The 18,887-nt window shown below is 37.1% G+C and overlaps 1 protein-coding gene across 1 annotated transcript in view; it reads left to right on the top strand.

Annotated features, from left to right (window-relative positions):
* Positions 1-18,887, top strand: part of LOC135840267 (uncharacterized) — a 120,016-nt gene that overhangs the window by 17,608 nt on the left and 83,521 nt on the right. Inside the window, exons 6-7 of the mRNA XM_065356705.1 lie at positions 66-298; positions 11,451-11,601. Of these exons, the coding sequence (XP_065212777.1) occupies positions 11,588-11,601 (14 nt within the window). The 5' untranslated portion in view covers positions 66-298; positions 11,451-11,587. The remainder of the gene's footprint in view (positions 1-65; positions 299-11,450; positions 11,602-18,887) is intronic.

Genomic DNA, 18,887 nt, shown 5'->3' with positions numbered 1-18,887 from the left:
ATATGATAGCGTTGAAATATAGAAAAATTTATGCAATTTTGTCTTTATTATTATTACTGTTGCAGATTTAATCGTTGTTGAGCGTTTACCACCCTGACAGATTTTCGTTCCGGTCTGTTGAATTGATTTATTATATAATCGTGGACAATTTCAAAGTCAGCTAATAATGACGCGGAACATGCTGCTATCTATGATGAATTTCAATTTTTCTTTGAAATTTTCAACCAAGCTGATTAAAAGCAGAACAGAATTTTACATCGATGGAACGATGGATACTGCTGCCCTCTTTAATAAACAGGTATGCAACTTAACTTACGTACGTGCATTATTAGTACATTATTGCTATGTTGCAAGGATTCTGGCTACAGGTGTTTTATATAGATGGAAGTACAAGTGGTTTGTCTTTTTGCCTATGGGTCCTTCTTTTCAAAAAAGTCAGGAAAATTCCTTCTTTTTGCCCAAAGGTCTTTCTTTTTTCCGAATTTTCAAATAATTCTGTTAGAAATTGTATCGAAACTAAGCGAAAAATTAAAACTCAATTTTTCAGACTCTTTTGTTTTTTAAACGTCAAAATAATTAATAGGTAATATAATTGTAAAAAATTAAATACATATTTTATTAATAAAAACCAATTTGATTATTTCCATTGTTTGATGTATTTTCGTGATTATTTTTTGTTTCTTTTAAAAATTATAAATTTTTGAAGCCTTTTTTTGGAAATCATGTAAAAATGTACATATAAGGCGGCGGCGGCGAGGAGGGGGTATCAGTACATTTTCAATTCCTTCCAAAAGATCCTTCCAAGATCCTTCTTTTTATTTTTCAGATTTTGTTGGACATCTTGTATGTATCATTAGGACAGCTTTTATTTCAGAGTTTTGTTTTTTTGAGCTTCCAACACGTCTCGAAGTTGTTGTATGAATTATTGACTTAATATAAAGATGGGGCTTTCTTGAGGCTCAAAAATGAAAAATTGGTCATTTTCGTGTTTTTTTTTTTTATTTACTTTGCTTGAAATTTTATTTTGTCCAAAAATGTTGACCTTGAAAGTCCTAACACGACAAAACATGACGAAAAAACACGTTTTTGGCAAGATTTTGATTTTTCGAACATGTTGCACCGATTTTTGAGCTTCACAAAAAATATACGTGACCTGGTCTGAGACTAGGGACCACAAATCAAATTTCTCATTTCAGATTTTTTGGCCATTTTGAAAACTAGACATCATAAAGAGTCGAATGGGACCAATCCTAGCCTTCTATGTCATATACGAGTAGGTATTTCCTTTTTTTTTTCAATTTTTTGAAATCCCAGGATTGAAAAACAAGTTTTTGAGAAAAACATTTAAAAAAACAGAACAAAAACTAACCAAAATTTTGTTTTTAAAAGAATATCAAACCTTATCATTGAAAACACAGAGACACAGAAAGCGACTTGTGACCCCTTTTTCAAGTCCACAGACACTAACTTCAATAATTGCGCTTTCAACACACTTTTCGGCCAAATTACGTGTTTTAGCTTTGCCTCATAATCAGGGATGAAAAGCTAGCCGAAAGCTTAAAGCCGAAAGCTGAAAGCCGAGCAGATTTTCGCACTTAGCCAAAAGCTAAAAGTTTGCAAGTTTCATTTTTTCCAAGCCGAAAGCTAGCCAAAAGTTTCATTCTTTTGGCTTTTTTCAAAGGCTTTTTTGCAGAATTGAATTCTCTAAATTTAGAAGAAACAAAAAAATGAAAAAATTTCATTCAATTTTATTTTAATGCGATTTAGTGAAATGAAAAAAAAGGAAAATAATTCTAGCAATGAATATTCTCCACTATCACTAATTATGAAATCAATGTGTCTTGATCTAATTTTTAATTCCATTTTGTTGTAAATTGATGGCGTATCAGCTAAAAGTTTAAAGTCAAAAGCTTAAAGCCAAAAGTTAAAAGCTAAAAGCTTAATGAAATATAGCTGAAAGCTGTTAAATTGAAAATATAAGGAAAAGCCATTGGAAGCCGAAAGTCTAGCTAAAGCAAGCCTTAAAAATCGAGATAGCCGAAAGCTAAAGCCAAAAGTTTCAATTTTGAAATTTCAAGCTAAAAGCCAAAAGCTGAAGTTTTATTTTAAGGCTTTTCATCCCTGCTCATAATAGTTCACATGTCAAACAACCGAAATCCGCGAAAAAACGATTTTTCAAAATGTCGACCTGTTTTCTTATGTATTTTTGCCTTTCCTGTGAAAAAATGTTTTCTAACTTGTGGTCCCTTTTCTCAGACCAGGTCACAATTTTATATCTTATAGTGTAACTAAATCTCTGAAAAAAATTCGCAGTGGGCTCCTCCTCTTTTTTTTCTACAAATTTTCGAAGTCTTCAACCCCCCCTCCTCCTCCCCTAAAAAACAAATATGATTTTTTTGAAGAAACTTCCACATACCCGCCTACCTAGTGACTTATTATCTATGAAAGTTTCAAACATTTTTGGCCATCCCCTCCAGGGAACGAGAATTTTGAATTTTGAACATGTATGGGCAGATTTCTCTGGTTGGAGTGGATGAGGGGAGGGGAGGGGGTCGACTAAAAAAATTGTTGGAGTAGTTTTACAATTTCAAAACTAACATTTTGAGTGAGTTTCGTCAAAATTGGAGAAACTGTCGATTTCACTATTTTTTTATCCTGAAGGCTCATTTGTTACCTATAAGTAAGTACCTACCTACCATAAAAACGCCATAAAAATTAATTTGTGAAGTTACAGCAGCACATTCAAAGATACCTATTTCTAGTTGAAAAAAAAAACTGGAAAGCTAAGGCGAGCTTAGGTACAAAAGTTTGCGTAACCTTCAAGCATAAAGTTTCAACGTTTGATGTTTTTCAATCAACTTGAAAAACTGAAATGTATTTTTTTCAAATTCTAAAAAAAAAACAATTTTTGATAAATTTAAACACAAATTTTTGAAGCATAATATGGCTTGTAAAAGTTGAATTTTTATGTAATCATTCTACAATTTTTCCTCTCAATTTTAGTATAATATTCAAAGAATCTATTCCATGAATTTTTGAAAAATTCATTGAATTAAAATAAAATCAGGGTGTCTAACAGGTACTGCAGGTACTGCAAGTACTGTAAAAGTACTTCATTGAAATCCTCGGTACTGCAAGTACTGCAAAGTACTGTATTTTTTCTGAGAATCATTGATTTAAAATTGTTTAAAAACCTCAAAATGAATTAATTGGTGAAAATTTAAAAAAATGTTCATTTTGTACCTCAAAAGATGGCAACACTTGTTAAATTAATACTTGTAAAAATTTTATCGACAAATTCCAACCGGTTCATTTTTTCTGAGAATCATTGATTTAAAATTGTTTAAAAACCTCAAAATGAATTAATTGGTGAAAATTTAAAAAAATGTTCATTTTGTACCTCAAAAGATGGCAACACTTGTTAAATTAATACTTGTGAAAATTTTATCGACAAATTCCAACCGGTTCAAAAATATTTTTTTTCTTTGGGGGGGGGTCGGTGTAATCTAGATAAAAAAACAGTAGCGTAACTCGACATTCCTTCTGGGGGGGGAGGGGGTTGTAATCAAGATACAAGATATTATACAAAAAAGGTATATTTTATGCCGTCGCGAGCGAAAAATTCATTTTTTCAAGGTGTCTGGGGGGGTTTTGTCCCCACCCCCCCTCCCCCGTATTTCCGCCACTGAAAAAAATAAGGCAATGCAAAAAGTACTGTAAAAGTACTGCATTTCTTCGGAGAAATTTTGTTAGACACCCTGAAAATACAAAATTTCAAAGTTCTAAAAATTTGTCAAAACTTCAAAAAACTGCAATTTTGGATAAATTTTTACAAAATTTGATTACTAGAGCTGTGGAAATTTGAATTTTCATTTCTCATTTGTATTTTTTTTACAATTTCATTATTTTCATCAACAATATACGTACATACAAAAAAAAAAAAAAAAAAAAAAAAAAAAAAAAAAAAAAAAGAATAAGCAAGGAATCGAAAAAGTCGTAAAAAGAGCAAACAAAGTGACCGTAATAAGGGTGAGAAGCACGGTTCGATGACATGACTCACCATGAATCATGAAGTCATTTCTCTCGAAGAATTACCCGTGCTTATTCATCGAGTGACCACCCAGCCTGGCATTGGTTTACATAGACTGGTAATGAAAATACTTTGCGTACTCGTATCTCTGTAGCTGTACCTAACTTGCATTATTGCAGAAGCAACGATGTTTTTTTTTCTGAGACGCAGTGACGTCAACGTAAAACAGTACTTTATGTGTAATGTACAAAATAAGTTACTGGTCTTCTAAAATAGTAGCGTGTAATTGAGTAATTAGCGTTGTTGCGGACGTGCGAGCGTCGCGACGAAGAAATACTTACGTACAGCCTACGCAGGTATGCAACTGTCATTATTTAAAGAGTCAGGTGTGGAAAAAACACGAGCGATGTACTTGCGTAGGAAGGTGTGTGTGTATTTAACGGCTTGTACTCGTACTACTTGAGAGTACCTATGAGTATTTACCTACGTAAGAAACAAAGTAGTTACCCATGTTGGTCCGACGAGTCTAAAACAATGCACTGAAATGCGTAGGTGGTGGTGGTCGAATAATTTGCCATTAACTTCGAACGTGAAATTTTTGATATTGCTTCTCGGCGTGTAGACTGTATAGAGTAGGTACTCGGACTCTCTAATGCGATAGTAATCGAGTTATAGATTTCTGAAAAGTTGTGTGAAATGTTTCGAGTCGCCAAATGCGAGGAAAATTTTGAAATCTGCTTTTCGTCGTAGAAAATTGTGATTAGATTTTGGAATCAGAATGAAAACCAATCAAGTTGCGAATTTTTCAATATCTGTTTCCATGGCCTCAGAATTCATAAAATTTTTATCACATTTTTGGAGCTTGCATGGCCCATAAATTACCAGAAATTTCGAATCAATTTTTAGAGCTTGCATTGGATATGTAGTAAATTACGAAATTTCAATTTGATTTTTGAAGTTTGAATGACATCTAAATTAGGTTTATACCGGGTGCCCATTTTCTGGAAAATCGGGAAAAGTAAAGGGAATTTCGTAATTTTCACGTAAAATTCCTGGAATTTTGAAAAAACGATCAATTGCATAATTTTTAAGTTTTTGCTCCATTTGGACGATTTTTTCCATTTTAAAGTTTTGTAAGAGTTTCTGGCTTGTTTAGTTTTTTTTTTTTTAATAAAAAAAGTTGATAATCAAAGTTTGGTTGTTTTTTTATATCCGAAGAAGTATTCAGTTTGAAGAGAAACATATGAAAAAAAATTACCCCTTCCCCAGCGACTTCTTTAATTAAACCCTATAGGTTAAGTATAGAAAATTGGAAAACATGGTTTGGAAAACCTGGAATAGAGAAAATGACTTGTCAAAAATTATGAGCACCTTGTGGGCAATTTCAAGCCCATTTTTGGAGCTTGGATGGCCTCCAAATTACAAAATTTTGAATCACCTAGGTTTTTTAATCACTTCTGGAACCAGTATGACCTCCAAATTACGGAGTTTCAATTCGCATTTTGGAGCTTTGGGAATCCAGACAAGCAGACAGATGACCTTGAGAGGCCTGAAAGGCAGCCGACGACTTTGAGAGGCCAGACATATGGGTCAATGACCTTGATAGGCTGGACAGTCAGGTCAGTGACCTCAAGATGTCTCACAGCCAGAAAGACAACATTGAGAGGCCGACAAACAGGTCAATGACCTTAAGAGATCAGACGATCTTGAAAATTGAGAACCCAGACCGCTGGGTCGATGATCTTATGAAGCCAGACAGGCAGAAAGACAACCTTGAAAGGCCTGACAGACAGATCAATGACCTTAAGACGCCAGACAGAACCATAGATTATCTTTAGAAGACAGGCATCTGGGTCAATGACCTTTAGAGACCAGACAGACACACAGACAACCTTCAAGAGGTCCGACAGACAGGTCAATGACCTTAAAACGCCCGGTAGGAAAACATATCGATGGGTCAATGACCTTAAGACGCCAGGGAGACAGACTGACCATATTTAGAAGACAGACTGATGGGTCAATGACCTTTAGGGATCAGACATACATACAGACACCCTTCGAGAGACCCGACAGACAGGTCAGTGACCTTAAAACGCCTGATAGGAAGACAAGCCGATGGGTCAGTGACCTTTGGAGACCAGACATACAGGCTCACAGACAACCTTGATAGGCTCGACAAGCAGCCAGACGACCTTGAGATGCTGATCAGATAGGTGAGTGACCTTGGGAGCCCAGACACACAGGTCAATAATCTTGAGAGGACATACAAAAAGATGACCTTGGACAGCCAGACGGACGGGTGAATGACCTTAAGAGGCTAAACAGACAGATAGTCATGCGACATCCAGAGGCCAGACATGACAACTTTTAGACGCTAGGAGGTCAAATGTCAATGACCTTGAGAGGTCAGATAGGCGGACAGACGACCAGGTCGATGACCTTGGGAGGCCAGACAGACGGACCAACGACCATGAGAGGCTATAGACCCATGTTATGGGTGTTTAAGTTGATTTTTTGGCATTTTCAGAAACTCCAGAATGATTAGGTATGTAGTTTCTGGAGAAAATTGAAAAATCACCGGAGGCTCCAAAATGACCCTTAACTAGTGATTGTCAATTGTTCATGCACAGGAGTTGATTTAAAGCTTTTTTAAATTTTTCAAGTTTTTGAAAATTTGCCAAAAATCCAAAAACGAGCTTTGGGACCTGGAATTTGGTAAGGAGGGGGGGAGGGGTTCCAGGCATGCTTTTTTGATCTTTACTTGGTTTCGTTCGAGTCGGAGAGTGTCATATCGAAAAGTTTCCTTGTTAGAATTGAAACTTGAGTGGAAACAAAATCTTTTATCAGCATCAGTGTTATGAATTCATCAAACCTCCTGCCCTTCCTCCTCCCACCCAAAAAACGACGAGTATTTCTGTACATATTTTTTCAATGTTCCTGAAGTTAATTCATTGAACCAACGAATGTATAACCGGGATTCCCCTCTATAATCATGCATTGTTACCATTAAATTGAGCGTGCATCTGCATTGTTCTATTACGTAGGTACTATAATTATTAATTAGACTCGTAGAGTTTTTTTAAAAAATCATTCTGAAATTCCTAATTATGTGGAAATTTCGCGAATTAATCAACAACCCTACTCGTATTCCTGTAGGTATACATAAAACATGTATTTATGTGTAAAAATTGTACCTGCGATGTATTCTCACTTATCTATAGCAGTAGGAGGACAGAAATAGAGAGGCCTAAACTAGGGAAAATTCCATTTAATATAGTTTTCGCGATAAAACCATCACGTTTAGGAATTTCACGAGGATGGCGATTTGTACACATGTCCATATATTTTTTTGGTACACAGATAAACGTTCAAACTGTGTAGTCTACACAATAGTTATATTATGTTAGTTTTACTTATATGGACGTAAAAGTGTAAACATGCCTCGCAATATACCTTATAGTCTGTTTCATATTGTATTTTATAAGGTAGAAGTATACCTACCTACCTGTGTGTCGAACACTTCGTTTGACGATTATGAAAGTCCGAAGAAAGAGTTGCGTGCTTTTATGGGATATCTGTTGGCTTATGGAAAACTTTATGGCGATTGTTAGCTTGGAAACGTGTAGACCTTTTGCTTTCGAAGGAGTTCTTTGCATCGAATGAGTTTTCTACCATCTTGATAACAAGCGGTTTTATACTTTCCTAACAAGAGGTGTAGGTTGGCTAAGAAAATTCGAAATCGCTTCGAGCACTTAGTATTAGGTATACTAGAATAGCAAAGGCGTAAAATTAATCAATGCTATGAAAATCGCCAACGGCTGAATTGTTTCGTCCTGTGTGTATTAATGGGATAGATAGGATGAGTTTTTTGATTTGAAAATTAAATTTTTATGGCGTATTTCCACGAACTGTTTGAACTGCTCGTCCAGTATTAAGTAGAGTGAGTACCTACGAGTCAGCGTTCAAGGAATCAAGTTGTATGTTTATTTGTACATTAGGTACCGATGAGAGCATGCGATGACGATCGCGAAATAAATTACACCCTGTAGTGACAGACGGAATTATCGAATGGCGAATCAGATTCTGATTCGCGAATTTGCGCGTCGCTCGTATAATTACATCAAAGGTCGTAGTTGGCTTATCCGACGCACATTTTCTTCTTATCGGTTTATTTGCACAGTCGAAAGTAGGTAAAATGGATTAATACTTATAGACGTGTAGTGTAGGGTATTCGCTGTACAGCGTATTTCTCCCTGTGGCTCGTTGGTGTAATTTTTGGCAAACTCGGTTTATAGTAATTCGCGAGCTGCCTCGAATAATTTATTACAAATTTCGACGTATTGTTTACATTTACGAATTACGAGCTGCGATCGAGTGAGTGAGCGAGCGAGCGAACGAACGGAGTAAAATTTAATTTCACTTTATTCGAGGTTAAATCGGCCGGAAAGAAGAGTTTAATTTTTTCTAAGTGCTTTTTCGAGTAATAAGCCGCGGATATAATGAACGTCCGTGCGCCAGCGTCGCCACTATAAACACGATGTGCGAATTGTTTTCCATTTCGTATCTCTTCTCTTCCACTCGATAGACATGTTTTTTCAATGAGATACTAATTCGGTATTTTTGTAGGGTTTTTTTACTCCTCCCGATGCTGGTTTTTTTTTATCGCCTTGGCTCGTATATGTGAAAATATTTACCTACGTAAATAGGTCCTTTTTTTTCTCGCTCTTCTCTTCATCCCTGCTACGCAGGGTGAAGGGATTAAAACGAAGGTATCTCGGGTTCCGGATATAGCGTATATTTATTTGTACCTAATCGTACCCGTACGAGTGATTCTGGAATGTAGCATTAAATGGATTTTTTTAGTTTGAAAACAGAACGATGGCTGAGATGAGCGGAAGGACGAAGAAAAACGCGAATTTATTGTGACATTTGTGACGTATGTACGAGATGTACTACGTATGTATATTTTCAGGTGAAATATGAATTTATAAACAATACGAGGTAGTTAAGTTACACTGATGAATCTAGTCGTATACCGATGATATTAATTTGGTTGACGTGTTGGCTATACATGAATGCTCATTGTTTCATCATTGCTTGATACCTATTCACTTAGATTTAGATCAAAAGTGCTGAGATATCTGTGGAAAACCGAGAAAAGTCAAGGAATTTCACCCTTTTAGAGAATCGGGAAAATGTTGAAGAATTTTGTAAATAAAAAATAATACCAAACTACGATCCGATCTTTTTCTAGCAAAAAAAATTGCTCTCGTTGCAGCCAAATTTCATTAAAAACTCTCTGAAGAAGTTTGGGAATTTGAAAAACGAAAAACTGATATGGTAAAGGTATTTTTAGGACCCCCCCCCCCACCTCAACAAAATATCTACTAGAATGTCCGATATTTGTATGTATAGTAAAATTTTTAGTCGAACCTCGAAAAAATTGGGGGCAAGCTGAATTTCACATTATTTGTTCAGATTGGTCTCTAACATTTTACCAAATTGAGCTATAAAGCTGAAATTTGGGACATACCTCATTTTCGACCTGCCAAATCGATTGGAAACAATTTCAAACCGTTTTGAGCAGTTCTGGAGCCTCCAGAACATTTTTGAAACTTGAAATTTCCATAAAATTTCATTAAAAACAGTTAGAAAGCTAAAATGTATTCTGTAAACTAATTTCCATACGCTAGGGAGTCGACTGTAAGTACATTTCAGGTCGTTTCGGAGCATCCAGCGACTTTTTGGAAATTACTGGAGCCCCAGTAGATATTTCAATGTTCGAAATTCCCATAAAAATTTACCAAACAGAGTTGGAAATCCAAAATTGACGGTGTACTCCAATTTCAATACGCTATCAAGTTGACTGCAAGTTGGTTCAAGTAATTTTGGAGCCTCAAGCGACCTTTTGAAAATTACTAGAGCCTCCAACAGATTTTAGAAACTTAAAATTTCATTAAAGGCAGCCAACGACTTTTTGGAAATTACCGGGCAGTTTCAATCCGTTTTAGAGTCTACAGCAGATTTTAAGAAACTTCTGTTTTTCAAAAAATGCCACAAAATCTATTCCTTTTTATGAAGTTTTGTGGAAATTTCAAGTTTCAAAAATGTTCTGGAGGCTCCAGAACTGCTCAAAACTGTTTGAAATTGTTTCCAATCGATTTGGCAGGTCGAAAATGAGGTATGCCCCAAATTTCAGCTTTATAGCTCAATTTGGTAAAATTTTGATTTTTTTCTCATTTTTGGCCTAAATTTGATTTTCAAAAATTCACCAAAAATCGAAAAACATATTTCAACTGAACTGACCATGTTTATTGGAAATTTGACGTAGAATAATTTTAGTCCAATCACCTTTTTTCCCTCCGATCGACCCTTCATTTCGGCGATATAGCCGAAAAACGTAGATTGACAAAAGGTTAATGACCTTTTGCGGGGGTAGCCGACAAGTTGCAGTGTGCAACTTTGGTCAAAATATTTTTGAGTCTACCGTGAATCGAGTTCACGTTTTAAATTGTCGATTTTCATTTTTAAAAACAATTTTCATAAAATTGACAACTTTACCCCCTCCTCAGTAAGGGTGAAATCGCCATTTTGCGAAAAGCTGGACTAGTCATGCTGATAGGAAATTTAGCGTAGAACAATTTTTGTTCGAACATTTTTCCTCTCGGACCCTTCATTTTGGCGATACAGCCGAAAAACCTGTATCGGCAAAGGTTAATGACCTCTTGTGGTGGTAGCCGGCAAGTTGGGGGGTGCAACTTTTGATGGGTTGTTTTAGAGACCAATCTGAACAAATAATGTAAAATTCAGCTTGCCCCCAATTTTTTCGAGGTTCGACTAAAAATTTTGCTAAGATGACTGGACTAATAACGTTGAGAAGGCGAAAAATTGACGTGCGAAATATTGACCCCTCCCTTCCTCGCCCTCGAAAGAAGTCGTAAAGTGATTGCAAAATGTTCTGCTAATGAAAAATTTAAATGGCAAAGGTATTCTTGTATCCTCTCCTGTGAAAAAAATTTTGAAATATACAAAGAAAATGGGAAAGTGAAGATTGAAAGGTAAAATTTTGGCTCCTCCCTCTTCCTGAAAAAAAAACCATCAAGTGTTCTTCCCGGTAAAGGTCCTGCTAAAAAATTTGATTCGGAAACACCCCCCTTCCCCCCACCATTCCGTTTTTTACTCGTGTAGCTGATATTTGAAGGATCTAGCAAATCGGAAAATTTTGGTTGGAAAACCGAGAAAAGTCGATTTATTTTAAATATTTACAATATTTTATTCAAATAGGAAGTTGTTTTGTTTGTGTATAGGTACTTTTTAAAATCGTTCACCCTGTGAACCCATTCACAATAATTTCCTGCTATAGCAAATTGTTAATTATATGTAAAAAAAAATTAACATAAATTTAATTTTTCTGTTACAGCTGCTCTTGACAGAACTGCCTCGAATTTCACCATATCGTACTTTGACCCCGGAGATGTTGGAAATATCGAAACAGCGCTTTGAAGAACCAATCCTCCAAAACAGTGTTGCCAGTTGTGGTGAATACCTACTCGGAATATGCAGAATTCAAGGTAAGTTTTTGTACTTACTCACTCGCAAGCATTTTTCTGTAATTAATATTGCATTGTCTGAAGATTTTGAAAGAGCTATAATTTTATTTTTTTGGCTTTTTAATTTACGACTTTCTTTGCTGTGATTATGTCTGTTGATGAAAGTATCGATTGAAAATAAGCTCATCAGTGTCACGGATTTATGTTTTTATTTTTTCATGTGTTGATTAGTTAATCTAATTTGAAATTTTGAAGGAGTGAGCTGTAATGTTTTATCGAATGTAATTTTTTTTCTGAGAGAGATCCCAATTTCCAGAACAATTCACGTCCAGACGAAAAAATTGAAAAATCATTAAAAAATACCTACTTAGTTATATCTATCATTTATTATCTACCTACGTAAAATTTCAATAGGATTTTGGCCATAGGTATTCAAAATTTAACCTTTTGCGTATCAAAAATTGGGAGATCACTTTTTCTTATGACTCCTTTGACCAAAAAATTCAGAAATCTGAAAATCTGCTGGATGCTTTGTCAGAACGACTCAAAAACTAGCTCCCACTAGTCGAATCTAGAAATCCAAATTAACTGAATAGCTTCTGTAGGTAGTAGGTAAGTACTTCAGTAGTTGGATGATCAAGTTCTGATATTGTTTATTCGAATTTAGATTTTCTGAAATTTGTCAAAATTCAATGATTGAAATTCAGTTTCTAAAATTTGAGGTGGTACTGTATTTTTTGATTGTTTTTTGACCCGACCGACGCGAATTTTGGTGCCGATTGAGATACCTGCCTCATCACTTCATCACATTATTTGATTTCAAAAGTTCAAAATTTTGATGCAAAAAAATATTTTTTCTCCAAAAAAAAAATCGCTTATAATGATTTTCCAGCTTTTCGACGTTTTGAGAAAGAGAATGGGAGGAAAGAGGATGTAAAAAACCGAATTGTTCGTATTTTTGTAATTTTAATTTTTTTTAAATTACGAATTGCGAAAAAATCTCGCTTTTTTACCTAAAAATGTTAAAAACTGCATAAAAGTCTTACTTATTTGCTGAAAATTTCCAGAAAGTTTCATTCTTTTTTTTGCCAGTTTGTCAAAAAGTCCTGCTTTCTGCTGAAATTGTCAAAGTTTCAACCGAGTTTTATTATTGGATTTTAATGGGAATGTTTTGTTGATTCTGTATTTTTTCCATCTTTTTAATGAAATGTTCAGGACTTCGCTCTCGTCTTGTAGTTTTTTTAGTCATTTTTATGAACTTGATTTTTGGTTACTAAAGTTACTTTTCTTGAAAAAAAAAGAGTACAAGTCCTGAATTAATGAAGAAAATCCATTTTCAAAAAATTTCAAATTTACTAGTCTGAGGAAGCTATGTACTTACAGCTGTTTGAATTCATTTCACCCACAATAAAACATGTTCAATTAATTTCTTGGGGTTATGAAGTATTTCGTAATTTAGATACTTTGCTTATGTAAAGTTATAAAAGGTTGTTTAAAGTTTTGAAAATCGTCTCTAATGGATTTCAAAAAAATCAAAATAACTTCGAACAGAATGTGTACGGAAAGGAAACATTTTTTTTGCTCCCTTTCGTAAATTGCTCAAAAAGTGCTCAAATAGGCGGTTTTCTCCTTCTTTTTTTTCTTCTTTCTTTGGGTGTTTATAATTACTTACACGATTTCTCCTTCAATCGAAGAAAAATATACTTTTTACTTTTACCTCATGCAGGTTTGTAAAACTGAAAAAGTGATAAATAGCCGTACATAATCATCTATTGATATTGAGTGAAAATTAAACCCCCAAGTTGATAAAATAATATTGTGTCGTAGGTACCTACTAAATATACGTTCGTATATTCGATACCTACTGACTAATTACCTACTCGAATAAGCAGGTAATCGGATACGGAGAATGCACTGGAGTAATCGTAATAAAGCTAATTACTTACCTCGGCTAGGGCTTTTTGTACACTACCGAACACAATACAATATCATACGCAAAGTTCGTGTAAACGAATGTATTTGTCAATAAAGACAACTTAAAACCGACTCGGAGCACTTCAAAGGGTTCAACACAACGATTATTCGGGGGGAATTACAAATTACGTTAACACTACTAAATTAATACTAAATTATAAAATATACAAAAACACTTTAAACCTAGGGCCGGAGCTCTAAAGAATTAAGGACATATTATCTTGGCAACTCGCTTGCTTCACGAAAACGAACTACGAGTTGGTCCAGTTGCCAAAGAAGCTGGAAGGCTCATTTGACACCTTGACCACTCATTGTTACCAACCACATCACCGAACGGTGCTGGAAGGGTTAAATTACCTGTTTATACACATACGTGTTACCATTAAGGCATATCCGTCTAACATATGCCCTCCGAGGTTTACTCAGCTATGACTCAGCGAGCTAAGTTCCCAGCAGAGGAAATCACGGTGTGAGACATAGACATGACTTAATGATAACACTGTCCGTACGGACCCTGCTGCCCCCCATGAGTTTCTCGGATGAGAAATTGGTGAGCAGAGAAGAAAGAAGAAAATTCTCAAATTTGGAACCACAGCGCACCCTAGGTGTTGGCGCAGGCGCGTACGTGACCCACTGAGCCATCAGAGATCGATCACTCGAAATACAATGTACTCAACAAATACACGTAACTACCTAGCTCTAGCCTAGGATACACGACATCGAAAAAGTTGCCAGTTAGCAATAATAAGATCCTTTTTTGTTTCAGATATCCGTCCAAAAAGGTGAGAATATGGATCGATTGAAGATAAGCCGCCTGAGCTCTGAACGATGACGCGAATAAGAGCTACGTACGTAGCTGCGAGTTCGATGTCCAAGTCAACATGTCCAAAACAGGTGAGAACCGGTTACCAGCTATTGCTATTATTTCGATGTAACTACTGTGAATAATAATCAAAATAAAATAACAACAAAAAGAAAAAAAAAAAAATATATTAAATTTGGATTTAAACTAGGCTCGTAATTATACACCTTGTATACTAACACAATTGTTTCTATTTTTATGTTTCAGGTTTATGGGTCATTAACGCCTCCGAGCCGGTTTATATTTACGTTCGTATTCATTCTTACGATTAAGTGCAACGTTTAGGAAGAGAAAATGTGCAAATTATAGAATAAGTTTGTACTTTTATTCGATGTATAGATTACAACATGCATTGTAAATACTGATTATTGTTTATTGATAAAATAAAAAAATAAATACCCAAAATTGTTTTGTAAATTATTACGATACTCAGTCTTACTTCTTCAGACTTATACAGTAAAGTAACGTTCGTTAAATACAAAAAAAAAAAAAAATTATTAAGGAAAAAACAATAAAAATTAAAACAACATCCTCGAGATAAACGAATTACAGTTATGTAACGGAAAAACTGCAAAAAAATTCAACAATTGGTAAGAAAGGATAAAGTAAAATAATACTATTTAGTACAAACTGGTATGAAATAAAATAGAAAAGCACTTCGAGGTTATTGATCATAAAGATCGCAGATGGCACTACTCGTGCAGAAATGTAAAATTTAAATTCCAAAATTTAACCTCGATAAAAAAAAATATCAAAAATTTGGCTTAAATTTAACTCAAACAACTACATAACATTGTAAAAAACTTAAACAAATACGCTTTTTTAGGCTTACGTCACGATTCGGTGGTAAATATTTACAGAAAAGTCACAATTGGTAATTTTAATGGATACTCCATTATGTCAAAAATTGGGTAGTATTCGAACGAAGGTAACGAAATTTATCACTTTCAAACTACACGAGAGAAATTTTGAGCAATTAAGAAAACATGTTGCATCGATAAAAAATCCTTAGTTGCCAAAGTTCCAACATTTATTACCAAAAGATCGATGCAAAATTACTCGTACGAGTATTGATTTTGAATAGAATGGGAAAATTCCTCTTTTTCAATTTTTTCTGGTCTACATTTTTCCAGCAGGAGCTTCATAGTACCATGCAAAAAGTAAGCAATAACAATGACGTACGTCAATATCATGCTGTTAGATTGAAAGTGATAAATTGTACAAACGAACCTTATTCGAGCATTTCTTCGTCCGTGGTTAGATTTGGAGCGGTTGTCGCATCGCCGTCGGTTTTTCCAGTATTTTCAGCTTGCTGATTTTCATCGTCGCTCAGATCTGAGACCGTGGTAGATAGCGATTTCATGTCTTCGTCAATATGGAGTTTGGAATCGACGGAATCGTTATCGGCATCGTCGTTGTTATCCGGCTGAGGCGTTGTTGGCCGTGCTTCCTGTTCGTTCGCTCGAACGCCCGAAAAACCTTCGCTTTCGTCAATTTTTTCTTCGGCCGTTGAAACGTCGTCGTTGGTAAGGTTTTCGGAGTCTTGGCCGGCGGTAAGGTTTACCCAACTCTCGGTGTGTGCGGCTTTCGTCGATGGGCCAGGTTGGGCATCGTCTTCAGTCAAATCGTGGACGGCCTGGTGCGGCTGAGCGTCGCGCGACGTCGAAGCTGGGCCATGCGTTAGCTGGCGGTTGTCAGTCGTCGACGAAGATTCATTTTCGGATTGCGATTCTGCCGTCGGGTTGCGAAGAAGATTTTCGGGTTCTCGATACCGTTGATGTATTGCCTCGCTAACATCGTTGGTCGGCGGAATGAACGTGTGCCGTATCCATACCGCGAACTCCTCATGTTCCTGTATCGTGTACATGGGAGGTCGTTCACCTACTGTCGGGGTGTAGTTCACGAACCACGGATAAGGGTCGATCAATGCGTAGCGTCCGCCGAGCATGGTGCTGTAGTTCACCTCAAACACTGACATGACCGAAGCGTATACCGTTTCATCTTGCTCCGCGTGTTGAATAATTGGCACAGCGTAAATTTCACGCACTCCGCGGTCGCGGCAAATCTTGATTAATCTGCGAAATAGTTCTTTGAATTCTTCGCTGTCGAAATTATCGAACGCATCAAGATTACCAATGGAGATGATGAGGCGAGGCGGTAACCGTTTGAAACTTGCAAGCGTGCTGATGAATTCTCGAATACGAATCTCGCGTCCATACAGACCGGGATGCATGTATTCGCGTATATCGCGTTGGTACATAATCCATTCAGCTACACCTAGCACAAATCCATCACCAGCCAATAACACGTCTTGTGCGGCGACCGCCGATCTCGCGTCATTTTCGCCGACGAATACGCCAAGTGTCGTAAACTCGTGAGGTAGGGCGTTGAGCGGATAGAACGGCTTGAGCATTTTGGAGTCGATCTTGAATTTTTTGTAGAAACGATTGTGGCTTTTCGAAAGATTGGCCATGCAGTGCGGTCTTTGTTTCTCGGCAGGTTTCGCAGGCTCGGTGATGAATTTGCTCGTTGGATTGCGTGCGGTAGGTGGAATCGCCTCGTATCTGTCGTTGCTTGGCGCTGGACCAGATCGAAGGGGTCGGAAGCCCATGGTTGCGATCGATCCATCTGCATTATATTGGGGTAGATCTCGCATCGGCGTATCGTATTCGTAGTTGGACAGTGCGGCAGCAGCGTGCGAATTCGTAGGTCGGCGGTGAGACGTAGCATTATCGAAAGGCCGTACGGTCGCTACGTTTCCAGAAGACGTACCAGGTGTCGGCGGTGTCACGTTCGTGGCGTTGGTCGTCGAAGTTGTAGCGTTTGTAGCGGTATTTGCCGGAGTCGTATCGGTATTCGTCGAAGTCGTCGAAGTCGTGGATACACGTCGCTGATCGGTGGTACTAGTAACAGCTGCGTTACGATTAGGCATATTGCGACTGGCTACATTGACTCGCGGCGGCCTGGTAGCTTGGTTACGATTTACGAGCGTAGCGTTCTCGTTACGTAGTTGGCGATTGACTTCTCGCTGGTGCTGCAATTGATTTTGTAAGCGGCGAATCGTCGCATCTCTATCTTGCACTGATTCGCGATAATTTTCCATGATGTATTCATACCTCGAAATTCGCTGGCGGGCCGCGTCGAGTTCAATTTGTGGGTCCGGACGGGCAATTGGAGCTGCGGCGATTTGATCGGTTGCCGGACTAATGAAATTCGCGTCGAGTGGCCTTATCGCTCGGTTACAATTCAGCTCTGGGCATAATACAAAATTGCCATTTTCGTCGGAAGCCATAGACTCACCTCGCATTTGGCTAAGGCAAAACGGGTGGAAAGCGTGGCAGTGCGTGGCGGCCAGCGTCGGTAAATTATCATGACTTACTCGTTGGTTTGGGTCGAAAATCGGTTTGTGACATTTGGAGCACAAGATTACCGTAATTTGGTCGTCGGCCATGGTTGAATTCACTCGCGATCGGTAAAGTTTTTCCACGAATCGTACACACGTACCCGAGATGTCGAACACTCTGCGTTCGTAGATATATAATTCGCGACACACCGACACTAGAGGATTATCGTACTCGCAGTATTTACACATATAACACGTAATGTACGCACAAAAAATTCATATTATTCGCGCAATTTACAAGAATGGTAATAAAATACTCGATTCATCGAACACTGATACTTCGCAAAACGTTCACACACGATAATAACATACATAAAAAATACAATGATAATTTTAAAAACGTAAAGATCGAACTGTAGCCGGGCGGTAGACAGGAATATAATGGAACCGATTACAATATGTGCAATAGATAGTAATTCGAATCCGTCTGCGCGCGTCGCTCGATGCCTTTTTTGTATAAATATAATTTAGAGGAGGGTGGAAAGCATCTCTCGAACGAGAGCAAGTATTTCTTTGATTATCAGTAAAATGCGCGATAACGTTTCGCATTCTTCCAGCGTAAGCATGATGATAACACGAGCGACTAGAAGAGAATAATCATATCAGTAGACAGAAATGAGCTGCTAACGCAAAAACTGCCCTTCTCCCTCCCTTAGGTGACTGGTTGGTGGCGACCAAGCGGCGTAGTCAAAATTCTACGAAAAGCAGAAGAAGCACGTTCGTGCAATGTGCGTATTGTTTCATTTTATTACGCACTAGAAAGCGGTCTTTTGGACATCTTATTCGGTTTCAAGTTGATTTTTTATAGGTAATAAATCCGTAGTTGTCACGCTAGTGAATATTTGGTCCTTTGAAAGGAATTTGATTGTAATTTTAGCCTTGAAACCGAACCCTGAGATGTGTTATATTGTTCGTACGAACCTATTCGCTATCATCACGTGTGTAGAAAACATGTTTGGTTCAACGCACGTGGTTGTTTTTCGCTTAGCAGGGCATCGAACGATGCATTAATTACCATTTTAATGGTCGATGAATTGTTACCGAAAAAGGTTCGTATTCATCGTACGA

Source organism: Planococcus citri, chromosome 3 (genome assembly GCF_950023065.1).
Source record: "Planococcus citri chromosome 3, ihPlaCitr1.1, whole genome shotgun sequence".
NCBI classification, from domain to species: domain Eukaryota; kingdom Metazoa; phylum Arthropoda; class Insecta; order Hemiptera; family Pseudococcidae; genus Planococcus; species Planococcus citri.
This window is presented reverse-complemented; position numbering and strand designations above follow the sequence as displayed.